Genomic DNA, 22915 nt, shown 5'->3' on the forward strand with positions numbered 1-22915 from the left:
CCACCATGCTGTTCCCAGCATGCACCCCATATCCCTCCCATTGTCCCCTGGGCTGCTAGTATAAGTGGTCCTCTCTGTGTCTAGCTTGTTGTATTGTATTCTGTTGTATTGTATTGATTCTGTTGTCATTGGCTTTGGATTTGGTCTTAATGTTCATACGACCGTTTGGTCTTGGTACCCTCCATTATTTCGCCCTCACTTTGTGAGGCAGAACAAGATGGTTCAAGTTATGTGGTTCTGTTAGAAGGAAAAAAGGGGGGTAGGGGAATCAAACAAGCAAAAAATCGGGAGGAGTTCTTCTAGAAGCTATAAATATCAATTTAAGAGAAGAAAGGGAAAAAGGAAGAAAAACATAACAAGAATACAAAAAAAAATCAAACAAAAAATCCCTGAAAAGCACCACAGTAATAAGCACCACAGCAATAAAGACAACAATCAAACAATAACCACAGTCCCGAGATAAAAACAAAACAAAGCACAAAAAAAAAAACCCACCAAACAATAAAACCCCAAAACAAAAATAAGCAACAACAATAACAAAAAATTAATTTGTGCTTTTTTTTGCATATGCACAGTAAATATTGGGGAGATTAGTATCACTCAAATTTTGCTTGTTATAAAGGTCACAGGTTACTTTGCCCAGGTTTTATTCTTAGGCTCACTAAGTGTTGCTCATTTCATCACAGGGAATCTTTGCTTTGTTTCTGAAAGTAAACCAAGGGCAAGTGTTTGTTCTTGACATTGACTCTAGTTCTGCTTTGCTCTTCACTGTTGCTCACTGAGCACTGTCTCTTCCATGGCCTGCAGGCAAGACACCCAGGCTTTTGGGTACCACTACCCCTTCATTGGTCTGGCTTAACTTTCCCTCTTTCCAATCTCTGCTCATCACTTTCTCACCCTCCTCCGGTCCAACCTCTTTGTCCTGAAACCCTTCAGAAGCCACCCCTCCCTTTCTGCCTTTGATCTCTTATCTCTGCTTGCAATTACACTTATTACTGGTGATGTCTGCTGGGTATCCCCTCTGCCCTCCTTCCTTGTGTATCTCATTTCTTTCTGACTATATCTCCACATCATTGGCAGGGTTCTTTGTACACAGTTGTTAAGTGCTTCTTGCAATATATTTCTATCCTCAATAGTACTATTGTATTTTTTTATGCTGTTTTGTTTTATTTATTATTTATTTTCTAGGGGTAAGAGGTTGGGCCACATGGGTTATATGACAAACTCAAGGGGTTATTCCTGTCTCTGCTCAGGAGTTATTTCTCCCTTGGTACCAGGGAACCCTCTGCAGTGCTGGTTTGATCAAGTTGGGGTGGCTGTATGCAGGCCAGTGCCTTACTGCTTATAGTATCTCTCTGGTTTCTCCTATGCTGCTTGATAGCTGTCTTCCATCTATTAAAGAGTGAATAAAATTGGGTGAAAAAAATTAATCTTTTTCCTCACTAGTCATTCTACTCCATTTTCAACCCTCCTCCAACCAAAAACCCAAGAAAAGAATAAGGGCGGAACCCGTTTCCTTCTGCTGGAGCAATGGCACTGTGGATAGGGCATTTGCTTCACAACTTATCCACCTGGACTCTACCCTCCCCCCCGCATCCCATATTGGTCCTCCAATCTGGGTTCCCCAAGCACCACTAGGAATGACCCCTTAGCACAGAGCCAGGAATAACCCCTGAGCACTGCGGGGTGTGGCCCCCAAAGGAAAGGCAAACAAACAAACAAACAAAAAAGAGGCAAAACCCACAAACCTCTATTTATTTTTTTTAAAAATAATTCCGCTCCATCTTCATTTCCCGCAAGCCCCAACTAAAAAAACCCATCCAAAAAATAAATGCTTCACCCCCACTCCAAGTCCCACTCACTACAGAAAATGCAACCCATCCACCCCATCCATCCCCACTTCTGATTAAACAAAGAACCTCAGAACTAAACTCCTCGGAGCTGGGGAAGGAAATGGGGGGAGTGCTGGAGTAATGGGATGGCGAATGGAGGGGTGAGGCGGAGGTGACCCAGGCGCCCAGCTTGCACTGATGAGGGAGGGTGCCATCCTCGCCCTGTCGGGGTGCAGGCGCCCGAGCCTAGGCCGGGCGAGCGTGGACGAGCAGGGGGCGAGGCATTAGGGCGAGGGGCGCCTAGACCCTGGCGCGCAGGCCGGGGTGGCCCTTCGTCCGGCTCCCCGAGGCAGCGCCGCCCAGTTGCAAGCAAGGTGCAGAAAAGCCGGCGGCGAGCAGCCGGGCGCGGGGAGCCCGGGCGGGCGGCAGGAGGCAGCGTCGGGCCGGGCGGGCCGGGCGACGAGGAGCAGAGCGGAGCCGAGCCGAGCCGAGCCGCGCGCGGTGATGTCAGTGGCGGCCGGGCTGGCAGCAGCCGGCACTTCCTGTGCAAAGGCGGGCGGGCTGCGCTGCGAACCCCACTAGCCAGTGTCAGGCGGCGGGGGAGGAGCAGGGGGAGGGCTGTCAAATTCGGGAGCCCGGCCGGGCCATCCCTTCCGCTTTCCCCCGGCCCCCCGGAGTGACAGTCGCGGCCCGGGGACCTGGATGCGGGGCGCGCGGCGGGGAGCGGCAGGATGGCGGTGCTCAAACTCACCGACCAGGTAGGGGGGCGCGGCGAGGAGAGGGGGTGCGCGCCCGCCCCGGAGCTGTTTACTCCGGGGCCCGGGGAGGCGTGTGTGTGTGTGTGTGTGTGTGTGTGTGTGTGTGTGTGTGTGTGTGTGTTGGTGTGTGTTGGTGTGTTGCGCGCGGAGCTCGGCGCCTGCTGGTGCGCCCCGGAGCTGGGCCACTGGCGGGCGAGCGTGGCGCGATGCGGGGGGCCCGAGTGGGGAGTCGGCGGGCCCCGGCCGGCCCACGGGGAGGAGACGGGTAGGGAAGGGAGGTTCGGAGGGCTCCGGGGTTGGCACCGTGCGGACCTGCAGCTCCCCGGGCTCCGCGAAGACGCAGGATGGAGGAGCGGGGCTCCCAGGCTGGACCCTTCCTTCTCCAGCCAGCCAGGCCCACCAGCCCGGAGCCGGCCCAGTTGGGCTGTCTCGCTCTATTGGTTCGCCTTGACATTTGGACTTCCTCTTCGCAGCTCAGAGGCTGTGTGTGTGTGTGTGTGTGTGTGTGTGTGTGTGTGTGTGTGTGTGTGTGATTGCGCGCGCTCTTGGAGAGATTGGCAAGGTCCATCTGGGAAGCCTGCGTTGTGTGTGTGTGTGTGTGTGTGTGTGTGTGTGTGTGTGTGTGTGTGTGTATTGGGGGGCTCGGCTCAGCCGCGATGCGTCACCCCCCGGGCCGCTTACCCCATCAGCTTTGTTGCTTTGACTGCCAAGACATCACGCAGGGCGGCCTGCGGAGCCCTGGTGTGCAAGGGTGGGGTTACGTGCTCAATCGCAGGACAGTCCCCCCCCCCCCGAGTGGATACACCCACCTTTGTGGACTCTGGTTCCTTCAAGGCCTGGCTGGACACAGGCGTCCAGCCTAAGGTGCTTGCCAGGACTCTTGGGGGCTCCTTCCAACGGAATAAGGAAACACAATACACCACCCCCACACCCCGCCCAGTTCCCCCTCCCACCCCAATTACTCCCGCTGTCTATTCATGGTGAAACGAACATGTTTTGGGACCCGGTTAGGCCATCTTCCTCAGGCCAACTTGCCAGCCCTTGGCATTAAACAGCTCAAACTTCTCTTGCAGCTGGGTTCTGGCTGTCACCAATTAGTATCCAACCGGCACATCCTAAGCCTTCAGTGCAAGCCACGATGGCAATGATTTATTTGTAAGGCATTGCACTCCTACTTTTAGATTCGGTTTTTAAATTTGTTTTCCCTAAGTATTTTTTGGGGGTGTGTGTTAGGGTGAGATCGTAATTAAAAATCATGTTATCACTAAATCTAGCAGGAGGAGCAGCTGGTAATTGTGATGAATTGACTGTTCCCAAGGGTTCCTGAGCATTTAAGAGTGTGTGTAAATTGATATTAGATGCTCCCCTCCCCCCTTTGCTCACAAATGTCACCAACTGTTAGACATTTGCTTATTTTAAATCTTCCAGTTTTAGCCCTGACCTGGCCTTGCCCCCTCCAGCAGCAGCACACTGTTAGGATATGTGTGTTAATTTCTAAATTTTCAAAGTACCAAAAGGACTCCTAATCGGCATTATTCTCCCCTACGTGAGTGAAAATTTTCAGATGGAGTTTTGGAGTGGAAAGGAACATTAAGCGTGGTCATAACCCAAACCTTTCATTTCCACAATGAAGGAATAGATTTGAAGAAGTAAAGCATCTTTCTCGAGTACAGCAGGCATTCTCTCTGTCTCTTTCTCTCTCTCCTCTCTTTCTTCCTTTCAGGCACCCGTAGTTAAGTAACCACGTCTAAATGAAGATCAACTCTAGCAAAAAGTATTTGGTCTTTGAAAGAAATAAATGTACCAGACTAGGATATTCAGAGATTTTTATTAAAAAAAAAAAAAAAGGGTTTGAGGCCAGAGAGATAGTTAAGCAGGTAGTGTGTTTATCTCGCATGAGGCTGAGTTCGATCTGCAGCATCCCATGTGGTCCCCTAAGTACCCTCAGGAGGAATTTCTGAGTGCAGAGCCAGAGTAAGCCCCGTGCATCACCAGGTGTGCTCCAACCCTTGCCCTCCCCATGAGTTTTGGACACATACACACCTTCCATCCATCCAGTGATCTGTTAGTGTCATGGAAAGAGGAAGACTCCGGAGCCTTCATTGGAATCCATCTGTTGATGGATTAAAGGGAGTTCTTAGAGTGTTAAGGTTGAAGAGCATTGAAGAACTGCCAGTCAATATTCAATGTTGGAGCAAAGACAGTCAGAGCACTGGGTGTGGCAGCAATGGCTTCCTGGTGGCTTTGAGTGCAGGAAGTATGTGTGGTCTTCCTTATATAGTCTTACCTTTCAGTTTGAAGACCAATTCTTAGAAGCATGTTGGTAACTTTCCCAAAGACTTAAAAACCTGTGGTGTTAAACTGCCACTGAAATTCTGCTGGTTTTCAAGAGTGCCTAACTCACTCTTTAATCCTTGGTGATGCAGTCACCGAATTCCTCTCTCCTCCTTCTGCTCAGTCTGTGAGCTGAATCTTGATTTCTTTACGCTGGAGTGTTTACCTGGAGGACAGGTGTCTCCAGCTAAAGAGTCTACTGTTGATACCTGGAATTAAACAAGTTGTCTACGGTTTGTCTTAAAAGGTGGCTGAAGTTGGGAGTGAAAACCTGTGTGGCAATGGCTAATGCCAGAGGAGCTTCTGGGTTGCTGGAAGGGACCCATAGTCCTTACTGTCATCTAAGTCTCGCAAGAAGGAAAACCCCTTTTCCTTCATATCTGGGAGAGTGAAAAAGAAAGGGGGAAGGGAAAGCCATGTGTGGTTTCAGTGGGAACTATTGCTACAAACAAACAAACTTGGCATTTAGCACTTCTGCATTTGTATCTGGGTCTCTTCTTGTTTTCCTCTTTACACACACCTCTTTGCTTACAGCATTAGACAACCAACCACCTTGGATTGTCAAGGAAGGAGGGGATTTCTTAGGACTGGGGACTCTCCTACACTGGAAAGACTCTAGGTTGGTTCTCCTGGGCAGTACAGGACATATACATGCAGGGACCAGTGGGGTAGTAAAGAGGGTAGGACACTTGCTTGATGGCCAACCCAGGTTTGATCCCCAGCACCTGATATGGTCCCCTGAACACTGCCAGGCAAAACTCAAAAGTAAAGCCAGGAGTAAGTCCTGAGTACTATTGGATATGACCTCCTCAAAAAGGAACCCCACAGAGGCCGGAGCAATAACACAGTCTGTAGGGTATTTCCCTTACACATGGCTGACCCAGATTTGATCCCTGGCATCCCATATGGTCTCCCAAGTCTGCCAGGAGTAATTTCTGAGTGCAGAGCCAGGAGTGGTGCTGAGTGTGGCGCCAAAACTAAACAAAAGTAATCCCACATACACTCACCAATAATAGGATAATATAATTAGTTCCTCAAAGAGGGACGAGCATTAACGAATATATATCTTTGGTAAAGGGAAAGATCTTTAAATTTGGAGGAAAAGATATCTATTGCATACAGACAGAGCTATTTTGGTTGAAGATAGTCATGTGACTGATAGTCATGTGACTATGTTTGATATCACAGTTTTGGGGGGAGCTCTTTGTGTCAGGGCCGGAGCCATAATGCAGCGGTAGGGCATTTGCTTTGCATGTGGCTGACCCAGGACAGACCTGGGTTCCATCCCCGACATCTCATATGGTCCCCCAAGCCAGGAGCGATTTATGAGCACATAGCCAAGAGTGACTTCTGAGTGTCACTGGGTGTGGCCCCAAAACAAAACAAAAAACAAACAAACAAACCCAAACCAAACTAAACCCAAACAAAAAACTCTCTTGTCATGAAACTGCTTATTCATGGATATATATGGGGAGATATATGGGGATATTTGCTCATTAGACTGAGCAAAATGAGTCAGAGGGAGAGGGATAGTTATAGAATGATTGCACTAATTTGTCGGATATAAAAATATATTATAATAATAATACCAAAGACAATAGAGATGAGGGCCCAAAGGACTGGCCCATGGTAGGAAGCTTGTCACAAATAGCCGGAGAGAAAAAAACAGCAACCAAATAGCCAGAGAGTACTGGTAGGGCAGAGAAGGGATCACTATGACAGTGATAGTTGGAAATGATTACTCCGGATAAGAACTGGGTGTTGAAAAGAGGCAAAATGATATTCATGATATCCCTTCAGTAACAGTATTGCAAACCGCTATGTCTAAAAGAGAAAAAAAGGAGGAGAGAGAGAATATCTGCCTCATTGGTAGGTATGGAGGGCTTGAGGGACATTGCTGGAGGGAAATGTGCACTGGTGAAGGGTGTTGGAGATTGTATGATTGAAACGCAATCGTGAACAACTTTGTAACTGAGTCTCTCATAGTGATTCAATGAAAATTTATTTAAAAAGTAAATAAAAGAGATTAAAAAAAAAAGAATTTGAGGGACCAGAGAGATAGCATTTGCCTTGCATGTGGCAGATCGAGGAGGGACCCGGTTCAATTCCCAGCATCCCATAAGGTCCCCAGCCTGCCTTGGGAGATTTCTGAGTGCAGAACCAGAGTAATCCCTGAGTGCCACCGGGTGTGACCCAAAACCAAAACAAAACAAACAAAAAAAAGAATTCAAGGCTTTATAAAAAACTAAACAGAAACTTGGACTTCTTAAACTTATTTGGGGGGGGGGGTGGCACACCCAGAACTGCCCAGGATTACTCCTGTATGCTGGGGATCGAACCTGAGATTGATCACGTACAAGGCAAATGTCCTTCCCACTGTACTGTTCCTCTGGCCTCAAGACTTCTTAATTTTTTTTCCACTCGTGATCTCTTTGCAGGCATTGCTAGAAACTGCTTCGATTCATTCTGAGGTCGATTTTGAATTACTTTTTGGTTATTGAATGAATGCTCAACCATTTTTTTTTCTGTTGTCAGAGTATTTTTCAAGTTCTGAGAGCTTAGAGCATTACAGTGATTATAAGTGTGTGGTCATATCTGACTTTAAAGTGTGGGATCCTATGGCCAACCTGACCCCCCTCCCCAACCTCCATCCCCCTTCCTTTGGAAACACGTTAAGTTCTGTCAGGCCTTTGGCACCTTCATGGTTCTTACCTGAATTTTCTGGTGACAGCCAATACCCCTCAGCCGCCACCTCCTGGTGGACAGCCTGGAGACACGCTGCTTCAGCAGGTGGCCCTTGTGGGAGCTTCCTGCCTAGAGGCCATCTGGCTTGGTGCCCCCTTGCTAAGCCCTAACTCACACTGAGTCACTCATCTCCTTGCCAGAGTGAGTGGCTGCCAGCTATAGCAGTCCTAAGAAACCTGGATCCCTGTAACAGGATTTGGAGCCCTTTATGGGATGACAGGGGTGGTGGTGGATGCTGCAGGCTTTACTAAGCTGCCCTTCCCCTAGGGTCATTCACAGGACTGTGGCCCTATGGCAGACACACCCTCCTGTCCTGCCTCAAGCTAGGAAGAAGGGAAAAAAAAGGCTTTAATTCTGGTGGCTTTGAATTACAGATACATGGGTTGGGGTTAGGGAGTAACCAGCATGGACTGGTTGTGCCAGCATGGGAATTTCAGGGCAGAGACATCAGACTGACTCTCACTTGTGCTGGGCATTTGCAGTTCAATCATCTTATCAATCCTCATAGTCCCCTAGAAGGTAGGTGGATTTCCATTCTAGAGATGAGAAATCAGAACTGGAGTGGGTAATTGGCTTGGTGAAGGTCACATGCCCAGTAAATAAATGATCCTTCAAGGTCATCTGGTTGCACAGGCCAGGTTCATTACAGAGTGTGCATTTAGAGTTGGAAGAGCAGTGTGGATGGATGCAGGAGGCTAGGCTGCATAGGATGAAAGGGCTAGGCTGATTGTCCCCAGAAATGGGGGAACCACACTTTACATTAAACCTCATCTGGGCTCCCGAACCCTATCCTCTCTCCATGGAGGGAGGTTTGAAGACCTTGGGTGGAGTATTTGTGGTGCTGGCAGATCCTCTTCCTCATTGCTGCTCCACTCTTCTGAGTGATATTGGTTGGTGGTGATTTTTCTTCTAGTCGTATTTTGTTTTTGTTTTTTAAGAGAAAGGAAAATTTAAATTTAAATTTAAATATAAGGATAATCTATGTGAATAAAGAATCTTTATTTTTGGCCACACCTGGTGGCTCTCAGGGATTACTCCTGACTCTGTGCTCAGAAATCACTCCTGGCAGGCTCAGGGGGGCCATATGAGATGCCGGGGATTGAACCCAGGTTCGTTCTGGGTTGGCTGCGTGCAAGGCAAGTGCCCTACCGCTGTGCTATTGCTCTGACTTCATGAATGAAGAAATCTAAAACAAACAGGGTCAAAGGAAGGAGAAGACCCAGGCTAAGGGTTGAGTAGGCTTCAGGGCTTAAGAGAAAGGAGAGGACACACAACGCAGGGAAGGGATTCATGTGACCAAGCATAGGTACTCTGTAATGACATTTGCTCTGCTTTCCAGATAGAATTCTCTGATAGGAAGGTTATTTCTGATAAAAATTTGAGTTCTGGAGTATGGAGAGATAGCACAGTGGTAGGGCGTTTATCTTGCAAGTGGCTGACCCAGGACCAATGGTGGTTTGAATCCCAGCATCCCATATGGTCCCTGTGCCTGCTAGGAGTGATTTCTGAGCAGAGTGCCAGGGGTAACCCCTGAGCATTGCCAGATGTGACCCCCCAAATCAAAAACAAACAAAAAATTTTGTGTTCTGGTGACTGCTCCCAGCTTTCATGATTCTAGATAGTTGAAGGATGGGAAGGTTTCTCACATGCTTAGAAAGGCCCAGTTATGTTTTGTTTCACAAACTGGTGGTTATAGAAAAACCTGAAAGCTAGATTTGCAAAAACAAGAAACAACAAGAAACCTCCAAACGGTCAAACCATCAGAAGTCTCTATATTTAGAACTAACCTTTGACTTATTTTTTTGAGGGATGACAACTAGCAGTGCGCAGGGGTTACTCCATGCTCTGTGCTCAGGTGTTATTGAACCCTGAGCACCAGCCAGTTGAGTTGGCTCTCTTGCCTCTCCCACCTTTTTTTTTTTTATTGTAATTTAGTCATTGTGAAATAATAAAATTATTCATGATTTGGTTTCAAGCATACAATATTTCAACATTGGTCCCTTCACCAGTGTCCACTTCCCTCCATCTTTGATCCCCCCTCATACACATACACATACACATACACATACACATACACATATACATACACATACACAAACACAAACACACACACAGTTCTCTAGCCCATGTCTTAACATTGCTTTAAAATTTAGTTTGTCTGTTGTTTTTGCCCACATCTAACAGTGTTCCGGGTTACCTGGTTCTGCACAGTTAGGACTCACTCCTGGTGGTTGGGAGACCATTGAGGTGCCTGGGATAGAACCCAAGTAGACCCAAAGCCCCATATAGCTGTGCTATTGTGCTGGCCCTATCTCTTGACTTTTGTTTTTGTTTTTGTTTGGTTTTTGGGTCACATCGGCAGCGCTCAGGGGTTACTCCTGGCTCTATGATCAGAAATTGCTCCTGGCAGGCTCGAAGGACCATACGGGATGCCGGGATTCGAACTACCGTACTTCTGCATGCAAGGCAAACACTCTACCTTCATGCTATCTCTCTGGTCCCATCTCTTGACATAATGATACGCCGTTCTAGCCTTCTGTCTGGCAGCTACATAAAAAGTGTAACTTTCCACATTTGTCTTTTTCTTGACAGAACCAGTATCTGTGTTGTCTACTAGAGTTTCTCAATCTCTTTGGAAATGTGGTGACCTGTTTTTTTCCTGTGTCCCCTCTGCCTTGGTTGATCTGTAATCTTGTACCATGGTCTTCATTTTATGTATCTTTTATTCTGTGGTCTCTTTGGAGTATTCTAGAGGTGCATATGGATCATGTGAAAAGCACTAGACTCACTCAATGACTTTTCCAAATAAACGGTTTCTATGATTCCTTTAAATAAAGAATTGTCTGTCCTAGCTTGAACACAGCAATAGCACATAAGGTCTACCTCAGGGTTAATTGAAAAAAATTTAAAAAAAAGATTCAACTTTTACTTCCTATTTTTCTTTAAATAGAGAGTAAGCATAAACTAAAAACAAAACAAACCAGACACATTTGTTTATGCTAAAACATTTTTTTAAATATTACATTATGGAACCAGAGAGAGAGTACAGCAGTGGGACTTTTGCCTTGCATGCTGCCAACTCAGAAGGGATCCGGTTAGTTTCCTAGCATCCCATATGGTCCCCCAACCTGCCAGGGGTGATTTCTGAGTGCAGAGCCAGGAGTAACCCTTGGCCACCGTTGGGTGTGGTCTAAAAACCAATCAATCAATCAATCAAGTTAAAAATTTTTTTAAATTACATTATTACATTTAACATATAATGGGAATTTTTATTTATTTATTTTTTAAATGTATTTTTGTGTGTGGTAGGGTGAGATCAGTAAGGGAAGGGGAGTTTTGCTCAGGGCTTACTCCTGGTTCTGTATTCGGGGAACATTTTTGGTGATGTTTGGGGGACTCTATGTGGTGCTGGGGATTGAATGTGAGTTGGCCTTATACAAGGCAGTGGTGCTGGGACTTGAACCCAGGTACAAGGCATACAAGGTTAAGTGCCTTATTGTCTTGTACTAGGTCTCTGGTTTCTATAATGTAAATTTTTTGTTTGTTTTGGGGCCATACCTGGTGATGCTCAGGGGTTTCCTGGCTATGCACTCAGAAATTGCTCCTGACTGGGGGACCATATGGAATGCTGGGGGATCGAACCGCTGTCCATCCTAGGTTAGCCACATACAAGGCAAATGCCCTACCGCTTATGCCACCAGTCTAGCCCCTATAATTTGAATTTTTATGGGCTAAAACCTGCCAGGGCATGCCTAAGTTTTTAGCGGGGCTCAGCCCACCAGATGTATCCTCAGATTTTCCTGGTAGGTAGAACTAATTTAACCCCCATGGGGTTCCTCAAAAGGCCTGCTTTGGACACCTTTTTCCCCTGCGTGGATGGTTGAGGAATTTCCAAAGAGATGCCTGGCATTACATTTTCAGCCAGTATTTGACTATCTCTCCTTTGTATATATCAGGCAAAATAATAGCCTCTATCAAATAATTTGGCTCAGAAATTTCAGCACCAAAGTTTATTTGAGAACCACTTTTTCTGGATATAGTCAGCCCTAAAAGCAAAGACAAATTTTCTCTCCTTTTCAAATATGTCCTTTACAGCTGCAGTTTCTAGTAATTAAGGCATAACCGGAATACAGATTTTCACTTTTGACCCTCCTTTAGAAATAGGGAAGCTCATTCCTGGGGATTTGGTACCTCCCTTCATTTAACCTCTAAAACAAAAGAGTCCAGCCTAGAAAGACCAAGTTTCTAGATATTTCCTTACTAATCCTGATTTTTGCATTTAAAGTAAGCTTGCAAGGAGTTACCTTGAGTTGTGTGACCTTCTCTCTTGTAACTTAGAATTTTTAGTCACACCCATTGCTTAGGTATTGTCATTGTTGTACTAGGCTTTGTGATTACAATTATTCTTCACTTGTGGCTAATTTTACCCCTATAAATTCCCCTGCTCAAAAAATTAAACTTGTCGCACTCCTGCCAGAAACGTGTTGACCCCACATTCTCCGTGTGGTTTCATTATTTCATATTTTATATTCGCCTGCTCGTGTTACCCATTTTCCTCCCGTGAAAGGACTATGACCCACGAGAATTGCTGAGACGCAAGACGTCTACAACAAAAAACCATCATAAAATAGCTTAAAAAGAGCCAGTTGCTACTGAGATCTGACAATCCTTTGGTTTCAAACTTGCATAAGTCATGTATCCCCTTTTTATTTTTCCCAAAGAAAATTTCACATTGAAGTTCAATAAATAAAAGATAATGGGGAATATTTGGAACTTGAGACCTTTTCAAAGATTGAGTTTAGTATTATTTGAAAGTCCCTTTGTAATAGAAAATTACTAGTGACTGGTTCAGTTTTCTTTCTCTGATGCATTATATATTTAAAAAATTTAGATAGTTAGGTTGGGGTGACTGATCCAGGTTTGATTCCCAGCATCCCAAATGGTACCCTCAAAACCACCAGTAATGACCCCTGAGTGCAGAGCCAGAAACCCTTGAGCACTGCAGTGTATGGCCCTAACACAAAAATAACAACAAAAAATTAAGTAAATATAGATATTTTAAATTCATATTTAAATTTGGATAACCATATAATGTTCTTTCAACTGGATACCTTTGAGAATGGGAATCATTATTATTATATAGTATTAATAATAGTACTAACATTAATTCTACTAGTACTACTTTTTATTGTTCTTGTTGTTTTTGGATCATACTCAGCGGTGCTCAGGACTTCCTTTGGCTCTGTGCTCAGAAACTGCTCCTGGAAGGCTCAGGGGACCATATGGGATGCTGAGGATTGAACCCGGGTCTGTCTAGGGACAGCCATGTGCAAGGCAAATGCCCTACCATTGTGCTATCCTTAGGTCCCTATAGTACTACTATTATGCAGGAAACAGTTACAAAACATATTTTGCTACTTATATTTTGCTAAGATTAAAGTTCATCTGCAATGGTACCACCCTCCAATATGTGAAGAAAACAAGAGCTCTCCAGGTAAATCTAGACATATAGGGTCAGTCTTCAGGAGCTATATTTTCTCATCTTTGATTTGACAAGTAGCAAGCAGTTAACAAGTTTGACGAGTTGACAAGTCCCTGCTGCTCAAGTCAGCTTTATATAGTGCAGCAGGTATTACAAAGATTGTTTTATGACCTTATGCAAGTCCAGAGTTGGAAAATGGTCTCTCACGTGTCAGTTCTGACCAGTTGCAGCAATAGATGGTTGTAGTCATTCCCTCCCTTCCAAGTCAGGGCTCTTGCAGCTGAAGATGGCGAAGACAATCAATATTTGCTGGAGGCCCAAGATAAAAGGCCAGTACATATATATTAGTCAAACTTTGGCAAGGCAAATGACCTTGGGGAGCCTCAGATTCCTCTGTAACATGAAGAGGTCAGACCAGATGCCTTTCTAGTCCCTGAGGCCCGCCTCTCCTCTGTGACTCAGCTTCTCCATTGGAGCCTCTTAACATTGTTGTCTTTGCTCTCATTTTCTTCACAAATACGTTCATGGAGATGGCTCTATTGTAGGTGAACTTCAGTTTCAGCTCTCTGAGTAACAAAAATAAGTTCAGTTCAGGTTTCGGAGGAAGGTTTTGACCAATATCAGTGTTTAAGGAACCTGCTTACTTTAATAGAGAAGATGAAGATTATTCGTTATACTGATGATTGTTTTCACAACAATTTCTTTTTCTTTTGGTTTTTGGGCCACACCGGCGGTACTCAGGGGTTACTCCTGGTTGTCTGCTCAGAAATAGCTCCTGGCAGGCACGGGGGACCATATGGGACACCGGGATTTGAACCAACCATCTTAGGTCCTGGATCGGCTGCTTGCAAGGCAAACGCAGCTGTGCTATCTCTCCGGGCCCTTCACAACAATTTCTTTATTGTCTTCACTAATATCTATTTACTTTCTGCTTCCATCAGAGATTGGGACTGCAAGTATGTTCTTTTGTCAGTGTTTTATTAGTGGGTAGCCCAGAAAGTTGAAATTAATGGTCCCTGCTTCTAATTTTTTTTATTAGGATACTCATTTCTTTGAAGGATTCTTTCACTTGCCTTTCCTTTTGAAAACTGAAAATGTATCTAGCATTTTTAATTGGACAAAGTAAATGAGAATCTTGTATTGTACCACTATGCCAGCAGTGCTGTCAGACCAAGTAAATTATCTGAAGTTCATTTGGGGCTTGTTTTAAGCTTTACTAAGATAATGCCTTTTAATTTCTTGCATGTATCCCTTGGCTTTTTACATGTTTGTAATTACCTCATGCCCACCCCATGAGTCATAATTATCCTACCACAACTTTCTAAGGTATCTCTAATCCCAGGAGACCATTTTGCTCTAGGGAGCCTCCAGAGCTACTGGTAAAATTAGAGAGATTAGTAGAAATAGTGAGGCTTACCTAGACTTGTAGAAGTTAATCACAGTTCTAACCTGTCTCTAAAGGTTTCACCATGGAATTACTTTTATTTTTGCTTCAGTTTGCTTTGTAAAATAAAACTAGACTGGGAAGTCTAGAACCTAGCATTTACCTATGGTTCCTTTCCTTATGGTTAGGAGTCTCAGGAAAATACTGGGATTAGTTTTCATTTCTAAAATAGGAATGATTTTTAGGCCACGGGAATTTCCTTCATTCCCCAATACTTAGTGTGCCTATACAAAAAAAAAAAAATCAGGGGGTAACACCAAGCCCTGCCAGTGCACCACTTTTTCTGATTTTGTTTTGCTTTATTTTTTTGTTTCTTTTTTGATATTATTTCACTTCTCTTTTTTCTTCCACTTTTTTTCTCTCTTTTTCACTTTTGTGGATATTATTTGGTGATTTTTTTTCTTTCTATTTTAGTAGTTGATACCAAGTTTTTTTCTTCTCTTTTCCTTAACCTTTTTATCTCCAACAGAATAGCATAACTTGAATCATTCAGCCTCATAAAGTGAGGGGGGAAAAGAATGATACCAGGACCAGTCATATGAACATGTAGTGTAAATAAAAAATGACCAGACTGGAACACCAAACAGAATAGATACCCAACTTATAACAAGCTGTAAGGTGGAGACCAGTTACACTAGGATTCTGGGGGTTAAAGGAGGGATATGTGGGAGACAAGCTGGGAACAGGAGTGGAGGGAGGACAACATTGGTGGTGGGAAAGCCTTTCATTCATTGTCACTATGTACTGTAAATAATTCTGTGTAATGAACTTCAGTCACAATAAAAAAATAAAAAAATAAAATAGGAATGATTTGATGGAGAATTCTTTTCAAATTGAAAAATAAATTTTTTTTTTGGTCTACACCTGACAATACTCAGGGGTTACTCCTGACTCTGCACTTAGGGATCATTCCTCTAAAAATATATATATATTTTTTTCTTTTCAAAATTTTGATTTTTGTTTTTGGTCCACAACTGGTGATACTCAGGGGTTATACAAAATTCGACTATGTGTATCTCTCTGCTTCCAGGAGTGAACAGGAACCTTGGGAAAGGGAATATTGGAGGGCTAGAGAGATAGTGCAGAGGTTAAGATGCTTGCCACAGGGCTGATTCAACCCTCAACACCACCTGGAATAGTCCTTATACTCTACCAATTGTGCTGTAGACTTCCTTCCTTGACCCCCAAAAGGAAAATAGTATTTGGAGACACTTTTCTGTTTTTTTTTTTTTTTTTTTTTTTTGGGGGGGGGGCACACTTGGCAGTGCTCAGGGGTTGCTCCTAGCTCTGTGTGCTTGGAAATTGTTCCTAGCAGGCTCAGGGGGCCATATGGAATGCCAGGAATGGAACCTGTGTCTGTCCCAGGTCGGCCTTGTGCAAGGCAAACACTCTACCGCTGTGCTATTGCTCCGGCTCCAGAATTTGGAGCCTTTTAAAATTATTCTTCTAGAGCATATTTTTGTATTGAAAAAAATATGTACACTAGGGGCCAGAGAGATAGCATTGAGGTAGGATGTTTGCCTTGCATGTGAAGGACGATGGTGCGAATCCTGGCCTCCCATATGTTCCCCCAAGCCTCACAGGAGCGATTTCTGAATTTAGAGACAGGAGTAACCCCTGAGCGCTGCTGGGTGTGACCAACCCCCCCCTCCAACAAAAAGAAATATGTACACTAGATTAGCATCTATTATCTAGCAGTGGTCCTCAAACTATGGCCTGTGGGCCACATAATGTATTTGTATCTGTTTTGTTTCTTCATTGCAAAATAAGACATATGCAGTGTGCATAAGAATTCGTTCATAAATTTTGTTTTTATTATAGTCAGACCCTCCAATGGTCTGAGGGACAGTGAACTGGCCCCCTGTTTAAAAAGTTTAAGGACCCCTGATAGAGGTTTTTTTTCTTTCTACTATTTAGCAACTGGCCACATGACTTGGATGAAGACAGTGGCTCTGGCTTGTCTTTCTCATCCAACTGAGCCCTAAACTACTCTCCACAGAGTCGTGAGTGTGAGAACACTCAGATCAGGCTGAAAGACTTGTCATCTCACTCAAAGTTCGAGTTGGAAGTTTAGAGTGGGGCCAGGCATATGGCTCACTGCTAGTACACTAGCTAGGTTCTGTCCTCATCACCAGAAATAAAATAGGTCTGGGAAATAGCACAGAGGTCAGAGGTACAGACTTTGCAAACACAGAGCCCAGTCTGATGTCCAGCCCTATATAGGCCCCTGCTCCAGCCCCCCCGAAATCTGTGGTAGCCTTGGTGGATCCTTGTATGACACTGCACATCATTATCGATTTCTAGTATTAAACCATCTCTAGGAAACACTCCTTGGGGCTCTTAAGAACTGCTTGGGAACCCCAGACCAATATTGTAAAATAACTTTCTGGAAGTCCTTGATCTACCTCCTTAGCTTCCAATGCTGAGCTCCTAAAAGGTTATTTACTGTCCCCCACAGGATTGCATCCTGGTTACTGCTGAAGCACTTCCTCCATCCAACCTCACTACACTTAGATTTTATTTTATTTTTTCTGTGTGAAGCAAAATAGTTTTTTTTACTAAAAGACCTTTACTTAGAAAGATGTAAGGGGAGAGTAAGCAGGAATTACGAGTTCAAGAGACAACACATGCTCTCCAGAGTGGAAAAGGCAGAAGAGGACAGACAGACAGACAGATATGTTCAAGAGGTCTTGGGTTGGAAAAGCAAGCAGATTCCTCTCTCAGATCCTCAAGGGAGATAGTTTCTGATCACTCTTTAAAATGCTAATCCCGGGACCAGAGAGATAGCATGGAGGTAAGGCAAACTTTCATGCAGAAGGTCGTTGATTCGAATCCCGGCATTCCATATGGTCCCCTATGCCTGCCAAAGGCGATTTCTGAGCATAGAGCCAGGAGTAACCCCTGAGCGCTACCAGGTGTGACCCAAAAACCAAAAACCAAAAAAAAAAAAAAAAATCCCCTTGCCCCTCCAATTCCTAGTATAAATTCATTTTTGTAATATTTTAATTTAAAAAATTTCAGAAGTAGAAGCTGGGAATGAAGATCATCAGTAAAGCACTTGCCTTTCATTCTTAGGCCCTAGGTTGTACCCCAAGCTCCACAAAGCAAAGCAAAACAAAGAACCCCAAATTGATGTGTAGGAGAAAAACAAATTAACAGGGCATAGATTTTTTTTTTTGGGGTCATACCCAGCAGCACTCAGGGGTTACTCCTGGCTCTGCACTCAGAAATCGCTCCTGGCATGCTCGGGGGACCATATGGGATGCCGGGATTTGAACCTACCATCCTTCTGCATGCAAGGCAAACATCTTACCTTCATGCTATCTCTCCGGCCCCCTGGGCATAGATTTTTTTGTTATATTTGGATCACTTATTCCTTGATCTTCAATACTTAAAATAGCGCAGGGCTGAAGAGAGAGCTCAGCAGAGCAAGGCACTTTTAGGAGTGATTCTTTTAGGAGTAACCAGGAGTAACCCCTGCACTTTTAGGAGTGCAGAACCAGGAGAAACCCCTGGGCATTGCTGGGTGTGGCCCCCAAACAAAACAAAACAAAACAAAAAAAGAAAAGAAAACAAAGCCTTCAATATAGCAGAGTCCTTAAATGTTTGTTAAGTGAATGAATGAAAAGGCCAGTATGCTATCATTCTGGGTCCATAGTGTGCACATAAGTAGCTATGACGTTTCTAGTCTCCTGAGATAGGTGTGGTATCCCGAGGCCTTTTCTTGGAGTTTCTGGTGATTCTAGAAATGATATGGTTGCTGTTTGGAGTCCTGGTTAGAAAGAACAGGAGCTCTGTAGGGCAGTGTCAAGGTCACAATACAAGATGGATATTATGCATATATAAAATATATGCATACAATATTATCAATATATATTGTACACGCGAGGGTTAGTGTCCCCGTGCAGTTTTTAAAATAGAGACCAATGAGAAAAAATTGCCAGTGACTGTCCCAACATAAACCACTGCTGCATTGGCCTGCCCTCCTCCCCATGCGCCTCCCCCTAGTGTAGGGAGAGGGAGGGGGAAAGCCTGAGGACCCCTATAGAGTCCACCTGGGCCGGCACCCAGGGAAGGCCTGGAGTCTAGGGGAGAAAGATGGGGGACAGCTGGGGGCCTGCCAAGCCTCCTAACACCCCCCAAGCTAGGGAGAAGGCCTCTGGCAAGGGGCTTCCCCAGACCCCATACCCCCATATTATATATTATGATCAACTGTGTCAACAATACTATAGCCTTTAATGTTAAAAGAGTTGCATACATTTTGTGACTTTGGATTGCTTTGTGTACTGCTAAGAAATTTTATAATATACTACAATCTGGGGATTGAGGGACAAAGTAAATGTGCATGTATTTTGTTTTATTTTTCTTAATTTTTTTTTTGGCTGAAAATTCAAAATTAAGGTGTCAGCAGGGGATTTCTTTTGAGAATTCTGTTTATGGTTGATTGCCTTCCCACTGTAACTTCACCTTGTCCTTTCTTTGCATCTTTGTCTTCAATAAATAAAAGGGAAAAAAAAAGAAAGAAAGAACAGGAGCTCAGAGAAAGGGCAATTAGGAATGGCGTTAGTCTACTGGAGGGCATCTACCTGATCCTTGAGGGATCAGGCCACTGCTGGGGTGGGTAGAAAGATACCCCAGGGACTAAAGTACCTATCAGATAATGTGAAGTATGAATTTTCCAAAGCCTGGTGTTTATATTAGTAAGATAGGAAGGAAAAGACAGAGCTATGCAACATGCACATTTGATTCCAGAGGTTATTTGCTTATTAGGACATTTTTCTCATTTGGCTTCTGGAGACATAGATGAATGAGTTTATGTCTAGACGAAACTCATTTGTTGCAAAAGCATGACCTTTAAAACGTAATTTGAATTTCACGTTGTTAAAAAAAAAAGGCATCAGGTAAAGTGTTACCTTATGGTTTCATGGTAGCTTCTAATTTCAATAGAACTGTGTCTAAATTCCTTGTCATGGCAGTACTTGATTTCTGGACAAACATGTATCCTATAGAGGATGAACTTCAGAGAAAGAGGCTGAAAGGTCTTTATGGAATAAGTCATTGATGAAATAAGGTAGGTTTGGAGATGACTTGTTTGGGGCCTTTTTTGGGGGAAGTAGTTTGAGCCATACTCTGTGGCTTTGGGGAGGGGTTACATCTGGCTCAGGGGTCAAGGGTTGCTTCCTGTGCGCTTGGTGGATCTTGTAATGTTTGATCTTGAACCCAGGGCCTCCTGCATACAAAGCATGAATTTCAGCTCTTTGACCTACCTTCCTGGTTTTTTTTTCAAACTTTTCAAAATAAGAAATTTCTTAAAAACCCCACATTGTGGGAGAGGTTTACTGGGGGAAAATGATCCAATTACTAGAATAAGTCAGTTGCAAGAAAAGTAAAGCATAGAGAAAATACACAGGTGAAGTGAGAACTGAGTGACGTGAAAACTATTTGTAGAGAATCATTTTGGAATTGGATTCAAATAGAGTTAAAACAAACCAACACAACAACCCATTGGGGGGGATTTGATGACTGTGGACATTTGATGATTGAAAGTATGAGTATGGTGTACTTGCTATGCTTAAAAAAGAGAGTCCTTATTTACAAAACAAGAGAGCGAAACCACAAAACCCAGGCACCTCGGTTTTAGTGACTCAATCTTTATGGAAACTGTTTCTCATTCTTTCAAATTTTTCCTGTTCCCTTCTGAGGACTCTTGTGATTCCTCTACTCTCCTTTTAACCAGTAGGTGGTTAAAATCCTTTTGAATTCTTTGCTAGGAATGTATGGGTTTCTGTCTCTTGTGCTGCTTAAAGAAACCCTCTTCTGAATAATTTGTAAGATTGGCCCATCTATGGATTTACAGTAAGTGACCCTCAGTTTAGATATTTGAGCCACTGCCTTAAAATCCCATCTGGGTTTGGCTTGTACTAGTGAAATGTTTTTGTGTTAGAGATCTCCAGGGAAATTTAAATATTAGCATGGGCAAAGATATTTTTTGTTACATTAACCGTTTCTAGTCAAGTATGTTATTATTTTTTAAGCTGTTAAGTAGTTACCAGGCCTCACATTTATTTATTTTTTACTTATTTATTTTTGTGCCTTCCAAACTATAGTCAGAGGTCTGGTGGCCATTCCTGGAGATTCTCAGCCAACTAGTTTCAGTGTTAGGATCTAGACACTCTGGCAGACTGGGACCCTCCTCCATGTTGTGCTGGAGAGTTTACTGGGTTTGTTTTACTCTGGCTCCTAGGTTTCAAATTCAGTAATGCTTGTTGCCATGCTTTACTTAGTGGGTGAAAGTGGGTGTTCATTGTGAGTAGGAAGGATTTCAGTGTTGCTTTAGACACATTGAATGAAATACCTTAATTTATTCTTGCAAGTGTAAAAATTCTTCCGGCGTCTTCTTAATGGAGTCCAGACTTTTTTCATTTTTGTTTTTCTTTTTGAGAGATGCTCAGGGGTTGATTATTCCTGTCAATGCACTCAGGAATCACTCCCAATGGTGCTTGGGGGGAACCATATGGAATGCTGAAATATTGAACCTAGGTCTGCCACCTGCAAGGCGAACACCCTACCCACTCTATCTAGGGGCTTGGCCTCCCTTCCCACTCTGGCCCCCGGAGTCTAGATTTAAGAATAAATTGTGAGTATAGCCAACTTCAGATTGTGTGAGTGATACTGTCACAAGTAATTTAGAAGCAATGTGACAAGGGTTTTAGCTTTTGTTTTGTTTTATTTTTGTTTTTTGGGTCACTCCCAGCAGTGCTCAGGGGTCACTCCTGGCTCTACGCACAGAAATCGCCCCTGGCAGACACAGGGGACCATAGGGGATGCCGGGATTCGAACCACCATCCTTCTGCATGAAAGGCAAATGCTTTACCTCCATGCTATCTCTCCAGCCCCGGGTTTTAGCTTTGTTGGAAACTCTGTATGATTCTATCAGGAAGGAGCCCAGGAGGCAAGTGTGACATTTATTATTATTATTATATTAATGCTCTCTTTTTTGTTGTTATTTTTTTGGGGGGGTCACACCTGGCAGCACTACAGGGTTACTCCTACTCTGCACTCAGAAATCACTCCTGGCAGACACAGGGGACAATATGGATGCCAGGATTTCGATCACTGTCTGTCTGGATCAGCTGCGTGCAAGGCAAACGCCCTACCACTGTGCTATCTCTCCAGCCCTAATGCTTTTTATCATAGCAGACAGAAGAATTATATGACCTATCTGATAAGGACTTTAGAGAGCAAATGTTGAGGTTGTTTAAAGAGCTCAAAGAAACAATGGAATAGATGGTCAATAGAACATGAGAATATGAGAGCAAAAATGAGAAAACTTTAAAACAGAAATGACAACTAAAGAATTTGATAGGTGAAATGAAAAACACAATGGAAAATTTCAGTAGCAGAGTAGAGGTAGCTGAGGACAAAATCAGTGAGCTGTAGGATGCAATGAAGAAAAACTCCAGACAAAAACAGAAGATGGAAAACAAAGAATTCAAAATAAATGAACAGGTGGTAAGAGAATTCTGGGATGAATTCAAGAGGAACAACATAAGAATCATCAGGATATCAGAGAGACAGGAAGGGAATGCTGATGAATAAGCAAAAGTCAAGACATTGAGGAGAAATTCCTTGAGCTGAAGAACACATACACCCAAATCCAAGAGGTATACCAAAGGGCGCAGCTAAAAGAGATTCAAACAAAAATACAAGACACATTCTAATCAGAATAACAAGGCCATAAATGAGATACAATATTGAAAGTAACATCATCATATAAAGAAATTACATACAAAGGGGCATTGGTAAGATTTACAGCAAATTTATCATATGAAGCTCTACAGAGCCAAAGTCAATGGTGTGATATAGTTTAAAAAACTCAATGAAATTAACACCTCAACAAAATTTTTTTAACCAGCTAGACTCTTATTCAGATTTGAAGGAAGTATACAAAACTTCATGGATAAACAACAGGTCAGAAACTTCATAGACTTAAACCATCTTTACAAGAAGAACAAAAAGTATAGGGTCAATTAATCTTGATAAAGAAGGAAAAATATAAAGTACAGCAAAGAAAGCCTCTTCAACAAATGGTGCTAGGAAAACCTAGTTAGTCACATGCAAAAAACAAAAACAAAAACCAAACCTCAGAAATATTTCTTATGCCATGCACAAACATCAAATAAAATGGATTAAAGGCCTGAATCCACAAATTACATAATATAGGAAAATATAGGCAGAATTTTCCATGATATTGAAGCCGGAGGGATCTTTAAGAAAGAAATGCCACTGACCAAGAAAGTAGAAGCAAAGATAAACAAAT

At 43.5% G+C, this 22915-nt stretch overlaps 1 protein-coding gene across 1 annotated transcript in view; it reads left to right on the forward strand.

The window, feature by feature from the left end:
• The first annotated feature begins 2487 nt into the window (after positions 1-2487).
• The window catches only part of ANKRD44 (ankyrin repeat domain 44), a 342805-nt gene continuing 322377 nt past the window's right edge, over positions 2488-22915 (forward strand). The window contains exon 1 of the mRNA XM_049773177.1: positions 2488-2590. Coding sequence (XP_049629134.1) covers positions 2564-2590 — 27 coding nt within the window. The 5' untranslated portion in view covers positions 2488-2563. The remainder of the gene's footprint in view (positions 2591-22915) is intronic.

The sequence above is a fragment of the Suncus etruscus genome, chromosome 5 (genome assembly GCF_024139225.1).
Source record: "Suncus etruscus isolate mSunEtr1 chromosome 5, mSunEtr1.pri.cur, whole genome shotgun sequence".
In the NCBI taxonomy this organism is placed as follows: domain Eukaryota; kingdom Metazoa; phylum Chordata; class Mammalia; order Eulipotyphla; family Soricidae; genus Suncus; species Suncus etruscus.